At 45.7% G+C, this 26,095-nt stretch overlaps 1 protein-coding gene and 1 pseudogene across 1 annotated transcript in view; one reads left to right on the top strand and one right to left on the bottom strand.

Moving 5' to 3' along the window:
- Nucleotides 1-1,882: 1,882 nt before the first annotated feature.
- LOC115196968 (inter-alpha-trypsin inhibitor heavy chain H3 pseudogene) lies at nucleotides 1,883-24,134 on the bottom strand (annotated as a pseudogene).
- The window catches only part of LOC115196908 (voltage-dependent P/Q-type calcium channel subunit alpha-1A), a 145,287-nt gene continuing 142,329 nt past the window's right edge, over nucleotides 23,138-26,095 (top strand). The window contains exon 1 of the mRNA XM_029757962.1: nucleotides 23,138-25,058. Within this exon, the coding sequence (XP_029613822.1) occupies nucleotides 24,769-25,058 (290 nt within the window). The 5' untranslated portion in view covers nucleotides 23,138-24,768. The remainder of the gene's footprint in view (nucleotides 25,059-26,095) is intronic.

The following is a 26,095-nucleotide window of genomic DNA, read 5'->3' as shown; positions in this document are numbered from 1 at the left end:
CCTCAAAACTTGAAACATCTGTGTCTGTGTGCAGCGGGTAGGACGGAGTCAGGCGCAGGTCACAGAACTGAGTAAAAACCTATTTTTACTCGACAATAATACATAATACATAAACTAATTCCATACAGTGGAAACAATCCAGATCTACACAAAGAGCGACCACTTAACAAGGACAAACACGCACAAAAACCATGTGGGAACCAGCGAGTTAATAGGGAATAAATTATAACCTAATGGAAACCAGGTGTGTACAATCAAGACAAAACAACATAGAAAAAGAAACGTAGATCGGTGGCGGCTAGAAAGCCGGTGACGTCGACCGCTGAACACCGCCCGAACAAGGAGAGGCACCAGCTTCGGCGGAAGTCGTGACAGTGGCATTATGTTGTTTGACAAAACTGCATATTTTAGAGTGGACTTTTATTGTCCCCCTAGCACAAGGTGCACCTGTGTAATGATCATGCCGCTTAATCAGCTTCTTGATATGCCACACCTGTCAGGTGTATGGATTCTCTTGGCAAATTAGATATGCTCACTAACAGGGATGTGAACCAATTTGTGTACAAAATTTGAGAGACATTGCTGTGCGTAAGGAACATTTCTGGGATTTTTTATTTCAGCTCATGAAACATGGGACCAACACTTTACATGTTGCATTTATATTTTGTTCAGTATAGTTGCTCCCATCCCCAACTGATGAACACTATACATACAGAAATTCTGTTCTAGAATTAAGAAGTGCAACAATAAAGACTGAGGTTTCTTTATAGAGTTCTATGAGTTGACATAATAACACAGGTCAAATCTCCAGTTACAAATTCATTGTCGAATAAATGTATCCTTTTCTGGCCAACCCATGGCTGCGCCCCTGCACATTCATGTGAAATCCATAGATTAGGGCCTAATTCATTTATTTCAATTGACTGATTTCCTTAAATGAACTGTAACTCAGTAAAATCGTTGAAATTGTTGCATGTTGCATTAATATTTTTGTTCAGTATACATGGTCAGTTAGAGTTGTGTGACGCTGAAATCAGCTAGCTCCCTCTGTAGGGCAGACTGAAGAGGCAGCAACCAGCATGCCACGGTGGAGGCAGAGCAAACACTGAGATCCACAGCAAAGCCCCCGGAGACGTCTACTTCTTTGTCCTGAATCTTAAGTTTCATTGTTGTTCCCTGGACCTCCTCATAGGCAACAGGTGGACGGGCAATGATCCCCATAATGTTGTATCCTGTCGGGTGCTGCCTCAGAACGGGCCACCTGAACATGATGATGACCCATGTTGACCCTATGGTGATGTCCATCTCCTTGTCCGATAGGATCAGAGACACACTGTCTGATTTGTGGTTGATTTTCAGGCTCCAGGAGAAATATGCTGTCAGTGTAATCTAATATGCTGTCAGTGTTGTCTAACTCGCTTTTGTAATAGATTACAACCCTCTGGTAGCCTGCACTCGCTCATTATCCAAGCTGACCGTTCATAGGAGTCTGAGCAAGAGAACCAAAGGGATGTCATAGTACAATGGCAGGGCCTGACCCTCAGCTGAGGAGAGGACTCACTATTTTATTGGCAGGATATGACTCCTGTTCCTCCTCAGCATCAAGCATCAAGCCGACTCCTCCTCCTCCTCTTCCTCCTCCCATTGTCTGAGTTTGTCCACTATAATCTGGCGCTGGATGTGCAGGGGGCCCGGGGAGTCCGGGTTGGCCGCTCATGAACTGGAAGATTGACCCAGAGAAGCCTTGCCTGGATCCTGAGGGCTTCTCCCCCTCCTTGGGCTTGTGGGACACCTGTTAGTCCTCTCCCTGGGGCTTGGTGACCACCATGGAGGTGAGAGGAGTCACGAAGCCACGCTTCAGACAAAGATCCAGGGCATCTTTCTACACCTTCTCTTTCGCATTCCCGCTAGACTGCACCTCTTCGTCCAGTAGATGCTTCACAGTGAGGTAGGCCCACAGTCTCTGGATGTGGCTGCCAGAACCGGCTTCAATGGGGTCCTCCATTGGTATTGTCTCAGAGTACTTCACCCTATTTATTTTCGATATGACTATAACCTCTGCATTGAACGTCTCTATGTTGTTGTCTGTGATCTGGCCAGACACCAGTATCTCGGAGCCGTTGTTGTACTGGCTGAAGTTGGTCTGGGTCAGGTTAGCCCCACCCAGGTACAGCATCTACATGTCCATCAATAGGGGTGTGGCCACCTCCTCTTAAAATCCCTGTTAATCATACAGTACAGGTAGCCTAGCGGTTATAAGTGTTGGGCCGGTAACTGAGAGGTCGTTGGTTTGAATCCCAGAGCCGACTAGGTGAAAAATCTGCCGGTGTGCCCTTGAGCATGACACGTAACCCTAATTGCTCCTATAAGACACTCTGGATAAGAGCATCTGCTAAATTACTAAAATGTAAATATAGAGAGGCCAATAGTCCCGCCCCCTGCTCCTCCTTGTTTCCTCTCACATAATCTACATTTAGGAAATCAGGAAACAACCGTCAAGCCTCCTTAGATGAGATATAATCTTATTGCGCTTTAAAGGTTGGTTCAGCCCTTTTATATTCCAGCTAATGAAGCTTAATCGGGACCATTTTTGATCGTTTGTGTTTTATGATTTAGGTTGAGCTAAACTACATGGCCAAAAGTATGTGGACACCCCTTGAAATCTGTGAGTTTGGCTATTTCAGTCACACCCGCTGCTGACAGGTGTATAAAATCGAGCACACAGCCATGCAATCTCCATAGACAAACATTGGCAGTAGAATGACCAGTACAGAAGAGCTCAGGGATTTTCAACATGTTACCGTCATAGGATGCCACCTTTCCAAAAAGTCAGTTAGTAAAATTTTTGCCCTGCTAGAGCTGCCACGGTCAACTGTAAGTGCTGTTATTGTGAAGTGGAAACGTAAAAATTGTCTGTCCTCGGTAGCAACACTCACTACCGAGTTCCAAACTGCCTCTGGAAACAACGTCAGCACAAGAACTGTTCGTCGGCAGCTTCATGAAATGGCAGAGCAGCCGCACACAGCCTAACATCACCATGCACAGTGACAAGCGTCGGCTGGAGTGGTGTAAAGCCTGCCGCCATTGGACTCTGGAGCAGTGGAAACGCATTCTCTGTAGTGATGAATCACGCTTCACCAACTAGCAGTCCGATGGATGAATCTGGGTTTGGCGGATGCCAGGAGAACGCTACCAGCCCGAATACATAGAACCAACTGTAAAGTTTGGTGGAGGAGGAATAATGGTATTGGGCTGTTCGGGCTAGGCCCCTTAGTTCCAGTGAAGGGAAATCTTAAAGCTACAGCATACAATTACATTTTAGACGATTCTGTGCTTCCAACATTGTGGCAACAGTTCGGGGAAGGCCCTTCCTGTTTCAGGATGACAATGCCCCGGTGCACAAAGCGAGGTCCATACAGAAATGGTTTGTCGAGATCGGTGTGGAAGAATTTGACTGGCCTGCACAGAGCCCTGACCTCAACCCCATCAAACACATTTGGGATGAATTGAAACGTCGACTTCAAGCCAGGTCATGTAGTGCATGTAAGAAATAATTCAAATCCATAGTAGTGCAGTGACTGTAGTGTGAATACACTGCCTCATAGTGTGTGTTCCCTTCCCTGCTGCTGCAGAGCACCATCCGAGTCTTTATATATTCTGCATCTCACACCGCTGTTTTCCAGTGCCATCTTTTCCAGGAACTCAAAGTTTACATTCATTTCAAAACTGAGACAGTAGAGTGGGATTTTCTTACTAATGGCTTCCTTTACATTCTTGTGGATATTTTCCAGGTTGGTCTCACCTGTGGTTAGGTCCTCAACAATGAGCAGTATCAGGAGGGAGGCTGAGCCCTCTCGAAGGAGTCGGTGTAACATGGCTGTGCCCTCCAAGACAGCAGCATTAATGTCGGTGGCTCCTCTGTCGTGAATGTGTCGTGCAAAGCTCTTGGTAGCCTCCAGGTTTTCCTGGTTGGCCGGCAGCAGCTCCTTCTTCCAGGTAGACACAGAGTAGTTGAAGGTGATTAGGCCAAAGTGCTCGTCCTCTGCCAGGTCTACCAGGATCTTCAACAAGGCCTCACAGGTCTGCTCCATCTTCCTGCCATGCATGGAGCCACTCTGATCGATGATGAAAACCACATTCTTTGGTATGAGTGGTAGGTCAGTGGGATCAAAGCGATGGACAAAATACCCTTTTGACTCCTTGAGATGTCCCATGGACGTGTTCCTGGGGACGTCATAGACAATGACCAGGTGTTCGTTCAGGCCCTGCTCTCCACAGCTGTCACACTGGCCCTGCTGCACCTTTTATTTTGATTATTTTGGGGGGCCATCCACCAGCCCCCTCATCGGAGGACAAAAATAAACTTTGTTTTTACAGCTTTTTCTTTTGTTGTTACATGTACATTCTACAATCATTTTACATACATGACACTTTTTTAAATGATTATTATTATTTATTTTTTTACAGTAATTACATAGCAAGAACACAGTCATTTGATATGTTGATGTACATTACATCTATATAGATAGTACTTATACATTATCCATCATGTTTTCAGTCATAACTATTATAGAACATGAGCTTTTAAACCCTCACCTCAGCTACTCTCAGTCCATCCCACCTGCAGTACCTCCGTAAACCCACCCCTCAGCTACTCTCAGTCCATCCCACCTACAGTACCTCCGTAAACCCACCCCTCAGCTACTCTCAGTCCATCCCACCTACAGTACCTCCGTAAACCCACCCCTCAGCTACTTTCAGTCCATCCCACCTACAGTACCTCCGTAAACCCACCTCTCAGCTACTTTCAGTCCATCCCACCTACAGTACCTCTGTAAACCCACCCCTCAGCTACTTTCAGTCCATCCCACACACAGTACCTCCGTAAACCCACCCCTCAGCTACTTTCAGTCCATCCCACCTACAGTACCTCCGTAAACCCACCCCTCAGCTACTCTCAGTCCATCCCACCTACAGTACCTCCGTAAACCCACCTCTCAGCTACTTTCAGTCCATCCCACCTACAGTACCTCCGTAAACCCACCCCTCAGCTACTTTCAGTCCATCGCACACACAGTACCTCTGTAAACCCACCCCTCAGCTACTCTCAGTCCATCCCACCTACAGTACCTCTGTAAACCCACCCCTCAGCTACTTTCAGTCCATCCCACCTACAGTACCTCCGTAAACCCACCCCTCAGCTACTTTCAGTCCATCCCACACACAGTACCTCCGTAAACCCACCCCTCAGCTACTCTCAGTCCATCCCACCTACAGTACCTCCGTAAACCCACCCCTCAGCTACTTTCAGTCCATCCCACCTACAGTACCTCCGTAAACCCACCCCTCAGCTACTCTCAGTCCATCCCACCTACAGTACCTCCGTAAACCCACCCCTCAACTACTCTCAGTCCATCCCACCTACAGTACCTCCGTAAACCCACCCCTCAGCTACTCTCAGTCCATCCGACCTACAGTACCTCTGTAAACCCACCCCTCAGCTACTTTCAGTCCATCCCACCTACAGTACCTCCGTAAACCCACCCCTCAGCTACTCTCAGTCCATCCCACCTACAGTACTTCCGTAAACCCACCCCTCAGCTACTCTCAGTCCATCCGACCTACAGTACCTCCGTAAACCCACCTCTCAGCTACTTTCAGTCCATCCCACCTACAGTACCTCCGTAAACCCACCACTCAGCTACTCACAGTCCATCCCACCTACAGTACCTCCGTAAACCCACCACTCAGCTACTCACAGTCCATCCCACCTACAGTACCTCCGTAAACCCACCACTCAGCTACTCTCAGTCCATCCCACCTACAGTACCTCCGTAAACCCACCCCTCAGCTACTCTCAGTCCATCCCACCTACAGTACCTCCGTAAACCCACCTCTCAGCTACTTTCAGTCCATCCCACCTACAGTACCTCCGTAAACCCACCCCTCAGCTACTCTCAGTCCATCCCACCTACAGTACCTCCGTAAACCCACCCCTCAGCTACTCTCAGTCCATCCGACCTACAGTACCTCCGTAAACCCACCCCTCAGCTACTCTCAGTCCATCCCACCTACAGTACCTCCGTAAACCCACCCCTCAGCTACTCTCAGTCCATCCGACCTACAGTACCTCCGTAAACCCACCCCTCAGCTACTCTCAGTCCATCCCACCTACAGTACCTCCGTAAACCCACCCCTCAGCTACTTTCAGTCCATCCCACCTACAGTACCTCCGTAAACCCACCCCTCAGCTACTCTCAGTCCATCCCACCTACAGTACCTCCGTAAACCACCCTCTCAGCTACTTTCAGTCCATCCCACCTACAGTACCTCCGTAAACCACCCTCTCATGATTTCCATGTGCCACATATTTTTTAACTGTGCAGTGATATTTCACTTAAATTCTGAACCTGTCTAATCGCATAGTATATACAGATTGTAAGTTAAAGATACATCTTTTTACATTGATTGATTGACTATGGTTTTCCAAATCTAACCAACAGTGCTATTTGTGGGGTTATTTTTTTTGTAACCAGAAACAAGCTATAAGGGTAATAGCAAAATAAGTGATCTAATGATTCTGTCTCTTCGTAGAAAAATCTGCAAAGCTGCGATGGTTGTATGCTCCATATACATAACATTCTGTTTGTGGCAAGAATTTTGTATAACAATTTAAATTGAAAAACTACGTTTTGAATCTGCCGATGTTTTGTGTATCTGTTCATAAACCATGTGCCACGGAATCAGCACATCTGTCACGTCCTGACCAGTATAAGGGGTTATTTGTTATTGTGTTATTGTGTTATTGTGTTTCACTAAAATGTTGTGGGTAAAAATCACAGTATATAATGCTTGTTTGAATGTCAATCCCAATACATGTTAATTTCATCGTCACCAATCAACTGCATTAGGCTTACGCCTAAAAATGACTTTAACTACCACCAGTCATTTTTATATGGCTAGCTATACCAGGTTATCAGAACGGGAGTAAGATTAGCAGACACTTTTTCTAAACCCAAAAAGGACAACTTTGAAATATTATGCAGTGAAAAGAGCCAACAATCCAACTGAGATTTTAGTATCCACATTGTGGGCCTCTTCACATAAATCATTACGGATTTGACAAAGATGAACTTTTTTCATTTCTACTTCCTTGTTTCTAATGAAGTGAGAGACTGGTAGGGGCCTACTGGCTGGATTTACCAGTCTCAGAAACCCAGACAAAGGAGCAAGAGCACTAGGTCTTGGGAGGCTGTCAGATTCTCGTAGACATGTCAAAAGGGAAGACATTTTTCTGGGGGAGGTTTCTACCTGAAACCTGTTCAGCAAGGTGCAAGGTTACAGAAGGTTCAGATAGAAAATGTACTTTTTGTGATGTGGTGTAGGTGGTCTGTGTGGGTTGTGGTGTAGGTTTGTGTGTGTTGTGGTGTAGGTGGTCTGTGTGTATTGGGGTGTAGGTCTGTGTGTGTTGTGGTGTAGGTGGTCTGTGTGTATTGGGGTGTAGGTGGTCTGTGTTGTGGTGTAGTTCTGTGCGTGTTGTGGTGTAGGGGGTCTGTGTGTGTTGTGGTGTAGTTCTGTGTGTGTGTGTTGTGGTGTAGGTGGTCTGTGTGTATTGGGGTGTAGGTGCTCTGTGTGTGTTGTGGTGTAGGTGGTGTGTGTGTTGTGTAGGTGGTGTGTATGTTGTGGTGTAGGTGGTGTGTGTGTTGTAGTGTAGGTGGTTTGTGTGTGTTGTGTTGTAGGTGGTCTGTATGTGTTGTGGTGTTGGTGGTCTGTGTGTGTTGTGTAGGTGGTGTGTGTGTGTGTTGTGTAGGTGGTGTGTGTGTTATGTTGTGGGGGGGGTGTGTGTGTTGTGGTCTCTGTGTGTTGTGGTGTAGGTAGTCTGTGTGTGTTGTGTTTGTGTTGTGGTGTAGGTGGTCTGTGTGTGGTGTGGGGAAGTTGGTGTGTGTGTTGTGGTGTAGGTGGTGTGTGTGTGTTGTGGTGTAGGTGGTCTGTGTGTGTTGTGGTGTTGTGTTGTGGTCTGTGTGTGTTGTGGTGTAGGTGGTCTGTGTGTGTTGTGGTGTAGGTGGTCTGTGTGTGTTGTGGTGTAGGTGGTGTGTGTGTTGTGGTGTAGGTGGTCTGTGTGTGTTGTGGTGTAGGTGGTCTGTGTGTGTTGTGGTGTAGGTGGTGTGTGTGTTGTGGTGTAGGTGGTCTGTGTGTGTGTTGTGGTGTAGGTGGTGTGTGTGTTGTGGTGTAGGTGGTCTGTGTGTGTTGTGGGGTAGGTGGTCTGTGTGTGTTGTGGTGTAGGTGGTCTGTGTGTGTTGTGGTGTAGGTGGTGTGTGTGTGTTGTAGTGTAGGTCTGTGTGTGTTGTGTAGGTGGTGTGTGTGTGTGTGTTGTAGTGTAGGTCTGTGTGTGTTGTGTAGGTGGTGTGTGTGTGTCGTGGTGTGTGTGTTTTCCCCCCATTCTGTTTGTTCAGTATATTTGACAGTATACATTACATTTTGTACTATATAGTATGTTTTGTTTAGTTTATGTTATACATAGGTCTGTTAGTCGATTAAAAAATGTGTTGATTATTATTATTATTATTATTTGTATGTTAGTTGAGTAGTCTGTAAATGTTTATCTGGTCTCCATCCCTGTGTAGATATATTTACATTATAAAAGCCTGGAGGTGGCAATAGGCTCTATAGCCCTCCTTTGTGTGTATTGGGAAGAGCCAACAGTGGAAGAGCCAACAGTGGAAGAGCCAACAGTGGAAGAGCCAACAGTGGAAGGGCCAACAGTGGAAGAGCCAACAGTGGAAGAGCCAACAGTGGAAGGGCCAACAGTGGAAGAGCCAACAGTGGAAGAGCCAACAGTGGAAGAGCCAACAGTGGAAGGGCCAACAGTGGAAGAGCCAACAGTAAAAGAGCCAACAGTGGAAGAGCCAACAGTGGAAGAGCCAACAGTGGAAGAGCCAACAGTGGAAGAGCCAACAGTGGAAGGGCCAACAGTGGAAGAGCCAACAGTGGAAGAGCCAACAGTGGAAGGGCCAACAGTGGAAGAGCCAACAGTGGAAGAGCCAACAGTGGAAGGGCCAACAGTGGAAGAGCCAACAGTGAAGAGCCAACAGTGGAAGAGCCAACAGTGGAAGGGCCAACAGTGGAAGGGCCAACAGTGGAAGAGCCAACAGTGTCAGTCTTGGTAGATTCAGGTCGCTTTCCCCTGCTCAGATGTTGCACGCATCAACCAATGCTTACATACAACATCATCGACCGTGTCATCGACTGACTGAATGCTAGAACATGTGATGTTGTTAGCTGATAGGTAAAAAACACCTATCCAGGCCTTACAAGATCTGGTATGAGTCAGCAACGCCTGGGCAGAGGAATGTGTCTGCTATGCACGATGACGTCATAGCGCTACAACGAGAGGAAGGCCGACACATTGACAGTACTATTCATAGACACTAGGTGGCAGTATAGTATCATAGTTCGTGCTTGTATCATGAACGCTTCAATGAGAATCTCGAGGCTCTACTCTCTAGGCCATTTCATCTTTTCTATTTTTACCAATTACCTGCCACTGGCATTAAACAAAGCATGTGTGTCCATGTATGCTGATGATTCAACCATATACGCTATGCATCAGCAACTACAGCTAATGAAGTCACTGAAACCCTTAGCAAAGAGTTGCAGTCTGTTTTGGAATGGGTGGCCAGTAATAAACTAGATCTGATCATATCTAAAAATAAGAGCATTGTATTTGGTATAAATCATTCCTTAAGTTCTAGACAGCTGAATCTGGTAATGAATGGTGTGGCTGTTGAACAAGTTGAGGAGACTAAATTACTTGGTGTTACTTTAGATTGTAAACTGTCATGGTCAAAACATAGATACAATGGTTGTAAAGATGGGGAGTCTGTCCGTAATAAAGAGATACTCTGCTTTTTGACACCACACTCCAGAAAGCAAGTTCTGCAAGTATATAGTTTTATCTTATCTTAAGGTAACATAACTAAATTACTATCACCCCGTGGCACTCACTTCTGTCATCATGAAGTGCTTTGAGAGACTTGTCAAGGATCATATCACCTCCACCCTACCTGATACCCTAGAGCCACTTCAATTTGGGTACCGCCCAAATAGGTCCACAGACGATGCAATCGCCTTCACACTGCACACGGCCCTATCCCACCTGGACAAGAGGAATACCTATGTAAGAATGCTGTTCATTGACTATAGCTCAGCATTCAAAACCATAGTACCCTCATTTTACATTTTAGTCATTTAGCAGACGCTCTTATCCAGAGCGACTTACAGTAGTGAATGCATACATTTCATTTCTTGCATTGGCCCCCCGTGGGAATCGAACCCACAACCCTGGCGTTGCACACACCATGCGGCGTTGCAAACACCATGCTCTACCAACTGAGCCACAGGGAAGCCTCCAAGCTCGTCATTAAGCTTGAGGCCCTGGATCTCAACCCCGTCCTGTGCAATTGGGTCCTGGACTTCCTGACGGGCCGCCTCCCAGGTGGTGAAGGTAGGAAACAACATCTCCACTTCACTGATCCTCAACACTGGGGCCCCACAAGGGTGCGTGCTCAGCCCCCTCTTGTACTCCCTGTTCACCCATGACTGCGTGGCCATGCACACCTCCAACTCAATCATTAAGTTCACAGATGACACAACAGTAGTAGGCTTGATTACCAACACTGACGAGACAGTCTATAGGGAGGAGGTGAGGGCATGAAAACAGTGTGGTGTCATGAAAACAACCTCTCCCTAAATGTCAACAAAACAAAGGAGATGATCATGGACTTCAGGAAACAGCAGAGGGAGCACCCTCGTATCCACATCGATGGGACAGCAGTGGAGAAGGTGGAAAGTTTTAAGTTCCTCGGCGTACACATCAAGGACAAACTGAAATGGTCCACCCACACAGACAGTGTGGTGAAGAAGGCGCAGCAGTGCCTCTTCAACCTCAGGAGGCTGAAGAAATGTGGCTTGTCACCTAAAACCCTCACAAACTTTTACAGATGCACAATTGAGAGCATCCTGTCGGGCTGTATCACCACCTGGTACGGCAACTGCACCGCCCACAACCGTAGGGCTCTACAGAGGGTGGTGCGGTCTGCACAACGCATCACCGGGGGCAAACTACCTGCCCTCCAGGACACCTACAGCACCCGATGTCACAGGAAGACCAAAAAGATCATCAAGGACAACAACCACCTGAGCCACTGCCTGTTCACCTAGCTACCATCCAGAAGGCGAGGTCTGTACAGACAGGTGCATCAAAGCTGGGACTGAGAGACTGAAAAATAGCTTCTATCTCAAGGCCATCAGACTGTTAAACAACCATACTAACACAGTGGGGCTACTGCCTACATACAGACTCAAATCACTGGCCACTTTAATAAATGGATAACTAGTCACTTTAATAATGCCACTTTAATAATGTTTTCATATCTTGCATTGCCCATCTCATATGTATATACTGTATTTTATACCATCTACTGCATCTTGCCTATGTCGCTCTGTCATTGCTCATCCATATATTGATATGTATATATTCTTATTCCATTCCTTTACTTAGATTTGTGTGTATTAGGTAGTTGTTGTGGAATTGTTAGATTACTTTTTAGATATTTCTGCACTGTCGGAACTAGAAGCACAAGCATTTCGCTTCACTCTCAATAACATCTGCTAACCATGTGTATGTGACCAATAAAATGTGATTTGATGATTTGATTTATTGTCCAGTCATATTTATTGTCCAGTGCTACAAAGAAAGACCTAGTTAGGCTGCAGCTGGCCCAGAACAGAGCGGCACATCTTGCTCTTCATTGTAGTCAGATGGCTAATATTAATACTATCCATGCCAGTCTCTCTTGGCTAAGAGTTGCGCTGACACACACACACTTACCCCACCAGACATGCCACCAGGGGTCTTTTCACAGTCCCCAGATCCAGAACAAATTCAAGGAAACTTACAGTATTATACAGAGCCATGAGTGCATGTAACTCCCTTCCATATTCCACCCACACACACACACCCACCCACCCACCCCCCCCACACACACACACACACACACACACACACACACACACACACACACACACACACACACACACACACACACACACACACACACACACACACACACACACACACACACACACACACTGTCTTTTCAATTGGAGTGACACCCGTGTAATGCCTATAGCCCACACTGACTAGCTCTTCCTATCGATTAGGCCTCACGTTTGTAATGAATGTAGTCACTGTCAACTGTGAAGGTCGGCCAGTAGTAGCAGTGGTGGTTTGGCTGAGATAAGGCACTGCTAATCCACATACTCAGTTGTACCTAACAGCTCTGCTACTGCTGCTGCTACACTGCTACAATGGGACAGCTCAGTCTGCTGACTATGCTACGGCTATCATGGCTCAGAGACACACACACACACACACGAAGAGAGACATGGAGGGAGGGAGGAATATCTAGAAAGGGGAGAGGCGAGGAGGAGAGAAAGAGAGAGAAAGGGGTAAGTCATCCAGTGTGTGCCTCACTGACTGCCTTCCATGCCTCATCACCTCCCTCACTGAGTCCAGGCTGCTCTCATTGGCTGCTCTCCAGCTTAGCTCCTCCCCCTGAGCCTTTTCTCAATGGGGTCTCTGTGATTGACAGTTGTGGGGTGGCACTGCATGCAGAGGCAGATGGGTACAGGAAGTAGTCTAGGTGTTGTGACAGAATGCTGACTGAGTAACTAGTATTACCCTATTGATTGTAACATATACATGAAGTTCATCCAGGATGTTCAACTCCCGGTCTCAAGGACCACTGTGTCTTCTGCTTCCTTGGCATCCCTGGCTTTAGACTCAGCCACTGGTTTAGTAGCTGGAAACCAGGTGTGTGTGTATGGCTACGGACATGAATTAATGTAACTATCAGGGAGATATGAAAACCAGCAGACACGGCCGCCCAGAAGGACTAGAATTGAATGACCCTGATGTGAGAGAAGAAAGGAGGAAGAGAGGAATAGGAACTAATAGTAGAGATAAACATGTGAGTGTGGTTGAGAGGGATGAGAGAAATGGGATGTACCGTAAGAGTAAAAGAGAGAAGGATATGGAATAAGAAGTGCCTATGGGAGAAAGAGAAAGATAGTAAAATGGAGAAAATGGTGGGGTAGAGAATTAGGGTTGAGGAAAGAGGGAAGGTGAGAAATGTAGAGGTATTTATGAGACAGAGGAAAGAAACTTATGGGGAGAGAGGTGCGGTATGGACAATAGGGGATGATGAGAAAGGAGGTGAGGAGGGAGAGATAGAGAGAGAGGTGTGGCTGGGAAAAGAGAGGATGGGAGAAAGGAGGGGGGAGAGCTCTCTGCAGATATTCTGGTGACTTCATCCTCACCAGTAAACCATGTTGGTATACTTACACCAAGGACAGATTTTACGGAGACTCCCTCCCTCCCTCTTTCTTTCTTTCTTTCTTTCTTTCTTTCTTTCTTTCTTTCTTTCTTTCTTTCTTTCTTTTTCTCTCTCTCTCTCTTTCTCCACACGTCTCCTCCATCCCCATCACACCACTCCCATCTCCCTCTTCTCTTTACAGGCTTTACTCTCATCTTGCAAAACAAGTCATTTTTTTACCCCCTTTTTTAAAAAAGAGAACGTGATGTGAATCTGATGGAGGTACATTCTATCTGGCAGAGATAGCTTCCTCTTAGAGAAGTACATGCTTGGCTCTTATTGTTGCATTGCACTGTACGGTACTATATGTACTGTAAGCCAATAAAACGCCATTGAATTAGATTGAAACTGTTACAGAAAATCTCGTGCTCCTCTGGTAGAAGACTGGGAGCAGTAGGAGCCTACTTATGAGCGAGTTAATAATTCCAACTGTTTAAAAATGTATTGTGCTGACATCAGCATCGCTTCGGCCTGCCTGTGTGTACTGCCTCGCCTAGACAGGCACAGCACACCAACACCAACACACACACACACACACACACACACACACACACACACACACACACACACACACACACACACACACACACACACACACACACACACACACACACACACACACACACACACACACACACACACACACAGGGGACTGAGAAATTAGCAGCCCTCTATCTGTGAGCATTCTGTGAGTCCCAGTTTTAAGCATCATTAACATAGACTACTCATCAACCTGATCACATGAACACACACACACACACACACACACACATACAGCACACACAGCCCAATACTAACATACCTGATTTAAGGGCTTGACAATTGGTTGAGGAGTTGAATCAGGTGTGCATTGGACTGGAACAATAGCCTGCATACCTAGTGAGTTCATTGGACAAAGATGACAGTTTTGGCAACATTGCTATTTCTGTCCTTTGTAGCCTGGCTGTCTACTCACTGCAGTAAGTCTGTTCTTTGTAGCCTGGCTGTATAGTAACTTCTTACTGGAGTAAGTCTGTCCTTTGTAGACTGGCTGTATAGTAACTTCTTACTGGAGTAAGTCTGTCCTTTGTAGCCTGGCTGTATAGTAACTTCTTACTGTAGTAAGTCTGTCCTTTGTAGCCTGTCCACATAGTGACTACTTACTGCAGTAGGTCTGTCAGAGCAGAAGCAGAGAGAGACGGTTCACCAAGGACGGAGAGGCAGAGGCAGAGGGAGTGAGCTCTACATGCCTCCAGCCAATGAATTATTCAGCTTTATGAATCATTGAGTCACATACAGCTCCTTCTTAGACTGCAACTCAGAACCACCCAGCCTCACCCAGCCTCACAGCCTGCAGGATGCACCCACCACTTGGTCTGAGACTTGAGCTTTCAGAAAAACATCTCCTGATAGGGTTATTAACATGGGTTATATGGGTGGATGCACAGAAGCAGATGAAGCCTACTCAGGGACCTCTCCATTGAGGGTGCTTATTGGAACCTGTCTTATTATGGGTCCAAGCAAGTAAGGCAACCACCCCTGAGAGGGTTTTTTAACTCTGCACACATGCCCATACTTAACCATTGTTGGTTGTCCATTCCATCGGTGTTAACTATGGTGTTTCTCTTCATTGCTGATAAGTATCTTAGTGGCAGAGGCACCACATCAGCCTCCACACACTAAGATCCACATTGTATTTATTTGATACAATCTGGATCTTAGTTCCAATTTTTCCGGTACTTCTGCTACAGAGTAGGTGGGAGAAGGAGGAGGAAAAGGAAGAGGAGAGGGAAGACGAGGAGGCTAGGCTATGCTTGAAGGGGGAGAGACCGGGTCTCCTGCAGGGGATGATTAGGGACTTCTGACTGAGAGACAACACAGCACACTCCAGGGTGGCAGAGATTATCAGCTGGCCACACGTAGACAGCATATATCAAACAATGAAGGTGACAAGTATGCAACAGAAAGATGAGACATATGGGCACACATATACTGCAAACACACGCACACACATACACATGCACACACACACACACAGAATTGCCAAACACACACACACACACAGATATGCGCGCATACGTGCAAACACACATAGAATCATAAAAGCACGCTCATTAACCCACATATTCATATAAACACACATACACACACACACACACACACACAGACAGACAGACACACAGACACATCTAGAGTAACCCTTGTGTTTTTCACCCATCTTTGAATGAACACCACCCTCCCCCCTTCCCTTTATTCATAGGCCAACTGCCACAGCTAAAAGGTGTTTCTTCCATGAGTTTAGTAGGCCCCTCCACCCCACGTTTGATATTCTACTGTGTTCCATATTGCACTCTCCACCCATCCATATTTTCCTCTACACAGCGCTTGTTTCTGATTTTGGTGTATTCTTCTGGCTCTGGGTTCGACCTGCTCAAGCGCATTCGATGCGTTTAGCATCAGGCGGGTATGTCCGCGGGACATGATATCGCACACAGACACAGCACCCACAAACCAGGCCGCCTGCGTGGGCGGGAGGCGCTGGATCCGGCACGGCGGTTCACCCAAGCTGACAGAGCGCATCTCTCAACCGGCGCGTGGAGCCAGAGAGCGGCTAGCTCACAGACTCTATTTCTATGGGCCAGCTCAAGCATGTGTGCCGCGGCCGTGCCCAATTCAACCCTACCCCCACCGCTCCTCAGAAGTCTCTCATGCTTGTTGATTGGGGGAAGGATCCACCCGGGAAGGAAATGTGTGTCACATGGATGACAGTGGGTGCAATATGTATTATGTATGTGGCTATTTGAGAAGTGCACAATGTGTATGATGGGTAATGTCCAATGTATGTATTATGCTGAATGTGTAATGTGCACTGTCTATTTTGTATGGGTCAGTACTGTGTGTCTAAGACAATTTTCCTGTCGGGGACATTAAAGTTCATCCTATCCTAACATCCTGTCCTAGAAATCACTGTATTCTACTGGCCAGCTTCAGCATCATGGGCAGCTAGTTCCATTGTCCCATTCAACTGCTGCAGGGAAAATAGTTATCTGTGGTGATGAAATGGTCCACAGCATCAACCCTAATTCACAGACCTCTCCTGGGGGATGTTTTAGTTCTAGCCCTGCACTAACACACACCTGATTCAACTCACTAATTACCAAGCCATTGAGTTGTTGTATCAGGTGTACCAGCTATTTACCAAGCCCTTGAGTTGTTGAGAGCATCCTGACTGGCTGCATCACTGCCTGGTATGGCAACTGCTCGGCCTCCGACTGCAAGGCACTACAGAGGGTAATGCATACGGCCCAGTACACCACTGGGGCCAAGCTTCCTGCCATCCAGGACCTCTATACCAGGTGGTGTCAGAGGAAGGCCCTAAAAATTTTCAAAGACTCCAGCCACCCTAGTCATAGACTGTTCTCTCTATTACCGCACGGCAAGCAGTACCGGAGGGCCAAGTCTAGGTCCAAGAGGCTTCTAAACATCTTCTACCTCCAAGCCATAAGACTCCTGAACATCTAAACGAATGGCTACCCAGTCCATTTGCATTGCCCCCCCCCCCCCCCCCCCCACCGCTGCTATTCTCTGTTGCTATCATCTATGCATAGTCACTTTAATAACGCTACCTAAATCTAAATGTACATACTGCCTCATCTAACCGGTGCCCCCGCACATTGACTGTACCGGTAACCCCTGTATATAGTCTCGCTATTGTTATTTTACTGCTGCTCTTTAATTACTTGTTATTTTATCTCATATTCGTATCCATATTTTTTTTAACTGCATTGTTGGTTAGGGACTCGTAAGTAAGCATTTCACTGTAAGGTGTACTGTACACCTGTTGTATTCGGACCATGTGATTAAAACAATTTGATTTGAATCTGGTGTGTCAGGTATTTATCAAGCCCTTGAGTTGTTGAATCTGGTGTGTCAGGTATTTACCAAGCCCTTGAGTTGTTGAATCAGGTGTGTCAGGTATTTACCAAGCCCTTGAGTTGTTGAATCTGGTGTGTCAGGTATTTACCAAGCCCTTGAGTTGTTGAATCAGGTGTGTCAGGTATTTACCAAGCCCCTGAGTTGTTGAATCTGGTGTGTCAGGTATTTACCAAGCCCTTGAGTTGTTGAATCAGGTGTGTCAGGTATTTACCAAGCCCTTGAGTTGTTGAATCTGGTGTGTCAGGTATTTACCAAGCCCTTGAGTTGTTGAATCTGGTGTGTCAGGTATTTACCAAGCCCTTGAGTTGTTGAATCTGGTGTGTCAGGTATTTACCAAGCCCTTGAGTTGTTGAATCTGGTGTGTCAGGTATTTACCAAGCCCTTGAGTTGTTGAATCTGGTGTGTCAGGTATTTACCAAGCCCTTGAGTTGTTGAATCTGGCGTGTCAGGTATTTACCAAGTCCTTGAGTTGTTGAATCTGGTGTGTCAGGTATTTACCAAGCCCTTGAGTTGTTGAATCTGGTGTGTCAGGTATTTACCAAGCCCTTGAGTTGTTGAATCAGGTGTGTCAGGTATTCACCAAGCCCTTGAGTTGTTGAATCAGGTGTGTCAGGTATTCACCAAGCCCTTGAGTTGTTGAATCTGGTGTGTCAGGTATTTACCAAGCCTTTGAGTTGTTGAATCTGGTGTGTCAGGTATTTACCAAGCCCTTGAGTTGTTGAATCTGGTGTGTCAGGTATTTACCAAGCCCTTGAGTTGTTGAATCTGGTGTGTCAGGTATTTACCAAGCCTTTGAGTTGTTGAATCAGGTGTGTCAGGTATTTACCAAGCCCTTGAGTTGTGAATCTGGAGTGTCAGGTATTTACCAAGCCCTTAAGTTGTTGAATCTGGCGTGTCAGGTATTTACCAAGCCTTTGAGTTGTGAATCTGGCGTGTCAGGTATTTACCAAGCCTTTGAGTTGTTGAATCTGGTGTGTCAGGTATTTACCAAGCCCTTGAGTTGTTGAATCTGGTGTGTCAGGTATTTACCAAGCCCTTGAGTTGTTGAATCTGGTGTGTCAGGTATTTACCAAGCCCTTGAGTTGTTGAATCTGGCGTGTCAGTGCAGGGCTAGAACAAACGTGTGGACAGTCTGGTGGTCCTGCAGTAGAGGACTGGAAATAAGGGGCTAAAACAGTTATCAAACCATGGACAGTTCTATTGGCCTGGAAGTTGTTCAATTGAGCAAGGAACTGTCTGTCCACGGACAGTTCTATGTGTCTTCTAGCGCAGGTGTGTGTCCAAATAACCATACTAGTGTACTAAATAGTTTGCGAAAAAAGAGATTTATAGTATGTGAAATTTCGAATACATGATCTAATGCTCAAATGTATGATGTAATGCTCGATTGCGTTGACTCCCATCACTCGTTCATTTTGGTACAGCGCGTCAATTTATCTGATTATCAGCTGTTGTCAAACACTTGAGTCGGAAAAACAAGTGAACTCTAGTAGATTAAATGCTGAAATGACTATGCAGTTTAAGTATGTAGTAGCCTACACTAGTATGGGTATTCGGACCCGGCCTGTGTTTCTTAATCCTGAGGTGCGTTCAGTTAGCTTGAACTTTTACTACGTTACGGAACGGTTTTTACTGAACGACATGTTTCGCCAAAACGTTCTTGTACGTTCTTGAACATACTTTGAGGTATGTTTGCTCCCGTTTGGTGGGTGTGCGAGGTGTGGCTTGAAGCATTGAGGGACGTATTTAAAGGCCTGTAGCCATACTCATAGCTTTCCCCAACCCACAACCCAACGTTTTTCAACTGGTCGTTCAGTAGAGCGCTGTTTCCGTTCGATTGAACGAACGTAAAAACGTACTGAACACAGCCCTGGTCCTGGGGACCCAAAGGGGTGCACACTTTTTTTTGATACCCTAGCACTACACAACTGATTCGACAAAACAGAACTGTCTGTGATGCTGAAAATTGTTTGTTGCTGGAACTGTTGCTGTGGGTCGTTTTAAGCACCATGGACAGTTCTATTGGCCTTGCAGAATCTTGAATGGTTAAGGGAGCTATCCATGGTTCTGACATGGTCCAACACAATAAATAGGGTGAATTTTGAATGGGTAAAAGATTGGTAGTGTTGGTATTTGTAAGGGTTGGGGTTAAGGTAAGAGTTAAGTTTTCTCCCATGGCCTTTCTACCATGGTTACACTATAAAAAGTAACTGCCTAACTCATTAAATGAATTGATTAGTGGCTACTCAAACATCTCCAACCGTCAGTAGAACTCATACAAGTGGTACTAACTCAAGTCAATAAGATATCATATCACTTAAAGTTGTATGAGTACTGTTAACAAATATTATGTTATTTAGTAAATATAACTTTATGTATTTGTATTCTGCTAAGGTTATGATTAGTTAATATGTTAAAGTCAATCTAACATGTATTAAATAAGTTGTACTTACATGACTCTATTATGTTTTACATCTTTACTTCAAATAACAAAGTAGTAGTCAGACACATTGATATTAGAGTAAAAACACTTGATTTATCTATGTTGTGATGATATAGAATTATTACGTTTTTGCAAGTTACGAATATGTAATAGTGCCACATGGCTTGTTTGAAGAAAGAAAAGTATATTTCTAAAATAGTAATAAGCAGTTTTAGGTGTAATTGGTCATGATGAACGGATATCAAATCCGCTAAATACAGTTAAATAATGAGACAAGCCATTCCCACCATCAAGAAGGTAATGTGCACCACCACCACTAATACCTCCAGTTACTGCTAGAGGAATGAGCACTGTGCTCAACAATGACTGGTTACAGCTCTACCTCCAGTTACTGCTAGAGGGATGAGCACTGTGCTCAACAATGACTGGTTACAGCTCTACCTCCAGTTACCGCAAGAGGGATGAGCACTGTGCTCAACAATGACTGGTTACAGCTCTACCTCCAGTTACTGCTAGAGGGATGAGCACAGTGCTCAACAATGACTGGTTACAGCTCTACCTCCAGTTACTGCTAGAGGGATGAGCACTGTGCTCAACAATGACTGGTTACAGCTCTACCTCCAGTTACTGCTAGAGGGATGAGCACTGTGCTCAACAATGACTGGTTACATCTCTACCTCCAGTTACTGCTAGAGGGATGAGCACTGTGCTCAACAATGACTGGTTACAGCTCTACCTCCAGTTACCGCAAGAGGAATGAACACTGTGCTCAACAATGACTGGTTACAGCTCTACCTCCAGTTACCGCTAGAGGGATGAGCACTGTGCTCAACAATGACTGGTTACAGCTCTACCTCCAGTTACCGCTAGAGGGATGAGCACTGTGCTCAACAATGACTGGTTACAGCTCTACCTCCAGTTACCGCTAGAGGGATGAGCACTGTGCTCAACAATGACTGGTTACAGCTCTACCTCCAGTTACTGCTAGAGGAATGAGCACTGTGCTCAACAATGACTGGTTACAGCTCTACCTCCAGTTACCGCTAGAGGGATGAGCACTGTGCTCAACAATGACTGGTTACAGCTCTACCTCCAGTTACCGCTAGAGGAATGAACACTGTGCTCAACAATAACTGGTTACAGCTCTACCTCCAGTTACTGCTAGAGGAATGAGCACTGTGCTCAACAATGACTGGTAACAGCTCTACCTCCAGTTACCGCTAGAGGGATGAGCACTGTGCTCAAAAATGACGGGTTACAGCTCTACCTCCAGTTACTGCGAGAGGGATGAGCACTGTGCTCAAAAATGACGGGTTACAGCTCTACCTCCAGTTACTGCTAGAGGGATGAGCACTGTGCTCAACAATGACTGGTTACATCTTTACCTCCAGTTACTGCTAGAGGGATGAGCACTGTGCTCAACAATGACTGGTTACAGCTCTACCTCCAGTTACTGCTAGAGGAATGAGCACTGTGGTCAACAATGACTGGTTACATCTCTACCTCCAGTTACTGTTAGAGGAATGAGCACTGTGGTCAACAATGACTGGTTACAGCTCTACCTCCAGTTACTGCTAGAGGGATGAGCACTGTGCTCAACAATGACTGGTTACATCTCTACCTCCAGTTACTGCTAGAGGGATGAGCACTGTGCTCAACAATGACTGCTAAGGTGGATTATACTGACAAATCAGCAAATACATCAAACAATGTTAAACATTAAGACACGACCACTGAAAAGGACTAATCAGAACTACTTAGTACTTACACTTGAAAATGATTACTAATGAAGGTTAATCATTTAAGTAGAAGGGACCCTAAATTGTTATGGTCACTACAACAAATATTAATATTCAAGTAGCTTCAATCGTTATAGTTCAGAATACATAACGCAAATAAGTTAATAGAACACAAAACAGTTAAGTATTTACAACTTTAAAAGATAACCATATGGGTGGTGATGTCACTTTATTACTTTAAGTATTGAACACTGCAATACTTTGAGTTGGGTTACTCGAATGGTTCTAGCAACGGGTTTCCACAAAAGAATGACAGTGTACAGTGTATTGAGACAACCTTGTTAGACCTAGATCCTGACAGTGGGTCACTCTCACCGCTGAAGGCACATCTGAAGAAAACATTGATCCACGCTTCACGTGATACCCAATAAGCGATAACAGTTAAGGTCGCGCCGATATCGGTCGTCTTCTTTCTCCCACAAGAACGTTATTTCACCATCAAGTTTATATATTGACCAGATGATGACTCCAGATATGGATTAAAACGCAGGTCGCCCTTAAGTCCATGTCCTCTTGATCATTTACCATTCAAAGCGGCGGCTATTTCGGGCGGAAATCAATTAAAACCTATAATAGATCACACTGGACCGAGGTTTGGAGGGCTGCTACGCCACTTCCGTTCTGTTCTCAAAAAGACCAGCACCAACCCAACACGAAGAGCAGTAAAAACCACAAATACATATTCGTATTCATTCATATAGTCACACGGTCTTTTTAGGCATATATAGACTCCATTTCATTTGCACATCATGTAGCCTGAGTTGTGCATTTGATTTCAAAATGCCCGGCAATGGCAATGGACAAGGGACATTAGGGACGGCCGTACCTTGAGCATTAGTGACATGCATGCCGGACTGAAGAGAGAGGGAGAGGGAAGAGCACTAGCATCGGCTCGGATCCAGAGAGAGAGAGAGGAACGGGGGTGGAAGAGCGAGTGAGACGGTAGAAGAAGAGCGAGAGACGGGGACGGAGAACTCTGTCCATTAATTTCCAAATGTCTGCAGCTAAGAATAGCTCGTAGATGTTTCTCTCTGCACGTTCCCTAACGCGCGCGCGCTCTCTCTCTCTCTCTCTTTCCTCTCTCTCTCGCACACACACACACACACAGGATGCCACATATCTCCCCCGAGACGCGCGCACGTGCACGCACACTCGCTCCCTGTCTCACGCCAGGGGGTGCAGCTGTATCCCCTCGCGCGAGCTACACACGCCAGGAGAGATGTACCCCCCAACAACCTCTTCCTCCCTCACTAAAACACACATAGCTCACACACAAGGCTGACCTTGACACAGTTACCAGGTCGTTCATGAAGTAGCAATAAAAACAAACATAATCATCCATCCATCTCTACCCCCTACACTCTCACAATCACCAAGCAACCATGTCCCCCCGCGGATCTCTTTCACCACAGAGGTATTTTACGCATTATTTTCATTGATGTGTGCTAGAATGTGTGTATGACAGGGACAGACATCGTGAATCCAGGGCTGGGCATATGGCTATAGCTCCTAAAGAAATCAGGGCTCACCTCACCGTGCACGGGTCTGGAACTTGAACGAAGGTGAGCGAGGAGCGAGTCTGTGAGTGGGGGCTGTGTGCGTCATGTGCTGCAGCGCCTGGCGGCAACACACACATTGGCTACACACACAGGTTTCGGGACAGAGATTTTCTCAGGCATTCAGCGCTGAATTGATCGGCTCTAGTCGCTTAGTAGCCTATAGTCCAAAATACTGGCTGATCTGGACGGAGACGATTTCGTGTTCTGATCTCTGTTTTTTTGTTTGTTTGTTTTTTTACATTTCTAATCATTTCTACTATTTCTAAAGAAAAAGGGGTGCTATTTCCTCCCTCTCCATCCATCCATTCTTCCATCTTTCCCTCCCCTAAGGGCCGCTGGACGGATAGCCGAGGAGGCCGTGGAGCGCACTTGATCACGAAGGAGAGAAAGAGGACGGGCAGGACACTGTTTTTTTCCAGCGGGCAGAGGCACTCTGCGGGGCGGGGTTGGTGTTCGACTTTCACGGCTTCTGCTTTCACGCTCGACCCGCTTGTGGAGATCACGATGACTGGTGGCGAGACACCGGAGCGGTGGCGGATGCTCCCCACTCCGCTATGGTGATGTCGCCCGCGTCCAAATGTCCCCTCCTCGGATGAGACCACGTATGAATGGACGGCTGTGCAGGTGATGGAGAGAATATGATCATTGTGTCGAGGGGGACATCATTTAATTGTTAAGGGAAATTCGATTCAGCGCTAATATTAGCCCACATTACATTACACACCACGACGGATTTCAATTAAAGATGATTATTGAATGCAAATAAGAAAAATCAACAAATGTCAAATGTATCCTTTTCGTGTATAAGGATGGCAGTTCATCTTTGCGCGCGTGTAAAGCGAGTGTGAGGTGGCGGGAGACAAATTAGCCAGTGTACCAAACATTGCGGATGTTGCAAAATAAATAAATAATTATAGATTTTAGCTCTTTTTTCCAACATTTGTTGGTGTCTGAAACGTACCATGGCAACCACGACCAACATGCCCGGTTGAGGGGAAAGACTTGGTGGATTTATTTTCTTATTTTTTTATTTTGATAATCTGGTTGATTTTAATATTGTGCTGTGGTCATGATGACAATACAACATTTTATCTTCAAGCGAAGCACAAGAGGCTTCTGACGAGCCTATCGCACCGTGCAAATGGTTCGGGAGAAGACGATGGAGCAGCCATGGAGAACATGAAACATTTATACTAACTCATCTTGGAATATCCCCAATCTGATATCCCCAATACCCCCAAAGAGCCGTGCTCTTCTTTTTTTGGACATCTAAAAACGAACTGAAGAGGAATTGTGAAGCCTGCAGCACTGATAGTCGTGCAACAAGCCAAGCTATCCAGCCCACCCCACGTTGCATTTGTTTTACTCCCGCACTTGACATTAGCACTAACGCACGGACAGAGACCAAAGCCTACATGGCGTCTTCATCTTGTAAAGGCCGCACCATATAGGCTACCGCCCCGCAACTCTCCGCCTATGCAGGTGGAAGAAGCAGAATAAAACAGTTGTGTGTATGAGCAGTCCGCAGGCAGATGGGATGTAATGTTGTGTGGTCGTGCTGAGCATTCGCCTCCTTCTCAGCTACAGCTGCTTTGTAAAGATTTGGTGTCCAGAGAATGGCGCGGTTCGAAAACGAGATGCCGTCCAGGTATGGCGGCGGCCATGGACCAGGGCATGGGCATGGACCTGGAGGTCCTGGCCGCGGCGGCAGCCGGCAGGGCGGCCCGCCTGGAGGCCCCGGGGGCCAGCGGGTCTACAAGCAGTCCATGGCGCAGAGAGCCCGGACCATGGCCCTGTACAACCCCATCCCGGTGCGTCAGAACTGCTTCACCGTCAACCGCTCGCTGTTCATCTTCAGCGAGGACAACTTTGTGAGAAAATACGCCAAAAAGATTACAGAATGGCCATATCCTTTACATGTTTCTCCTCACTGTGTAACATAACATCAATGCTAAACCCCGAATATCAGGTAGGCCCACTGTACTTGCAATGTTATTATCATAATGGGAAGATGATCTAATGATGGGACCTATCTATGTGACTCTACCATTAGCCAATTAGGTAGGGCATCATTAGGCTAGTGTGAGCATGTAATGATGACAACATAGCCTACTAGACAACAACACTCAAAGGAAATGATACACTCTAATTGGCCTGCTGCTCTGGCAAATGGATGAGATTGTTTTAAGGCTTTTGAATCGTATCTGTTCAATTGTTTGAATGGAGATTGAACACAGATGTGTGTGAAATATTTTCAGTACACGAATGAGTAGGTGTGTCCAAACTTTTGACTGGTACTGTATGTGTGACGTGTATGTGACTATAGCCTCCTGATTCCCCAGGTGTAAAATAATCTGTGAACTGAATCATTTAAGGCAACACACATACACTATGCTCTTATACTTGGAGGAGAGAGATGATTCATCAGTTGATTCTATACATTTATTATTCAGTATCATTCAGTAGATGATTCAGTAGCAGATCATTATATAGATTAATGATTAAATATGATCCAGTTGAATGTTTCAGTAGATGACACAGTAGCAGATCATTATATAGATTAATGATTCAATATGATCCAGTTGAATGTTTCAGTAGATGATTCAGTAGCAGATCATTATATAGATTAATGATTCAATATGATCCAGTTGAATGTTTCAGTAGATGATTCAGTAGCAGATCATTATATAGATTAATGATTCAATATGATCCAGTTGAATGTTTCAGTAGATGATTCAGTAGCAGATCATTATATAGATTAATGATTAAATATGATCCAGTTGAATGTTTCAGTAGATGATTCAGTAGCAGATCATTATATAGATTAATGATTAAATATGATCCAGTTGAATGTTTCAGTAGATGATTCACTACATGATTTTGTAGATTTACTGTACTCTTAGAAAAAAGGTTCCAAAACGGTTTCTTCGGCTCTCCCCATAG

The sequence above is a fragment of the Salmo trutta genome, chromosome 1 (genome assembly GCF_901001165.1).
Source record: "Salmo trutta chromosome 1, fSalTru1.1, whole genome shotgun sequence".
NCBI classification, from domain to species: Eukaryota; Metazoa; Chordata; class Actinopteri; order Salmoniformes; family Salmonidae; genus Salmo; species Salmo trutta.
The sequence above is the reverse complement of the archived record's forward strand: the minus strand, read 5'-3'. Positions and strand labels throughout refer to the sequence as shown.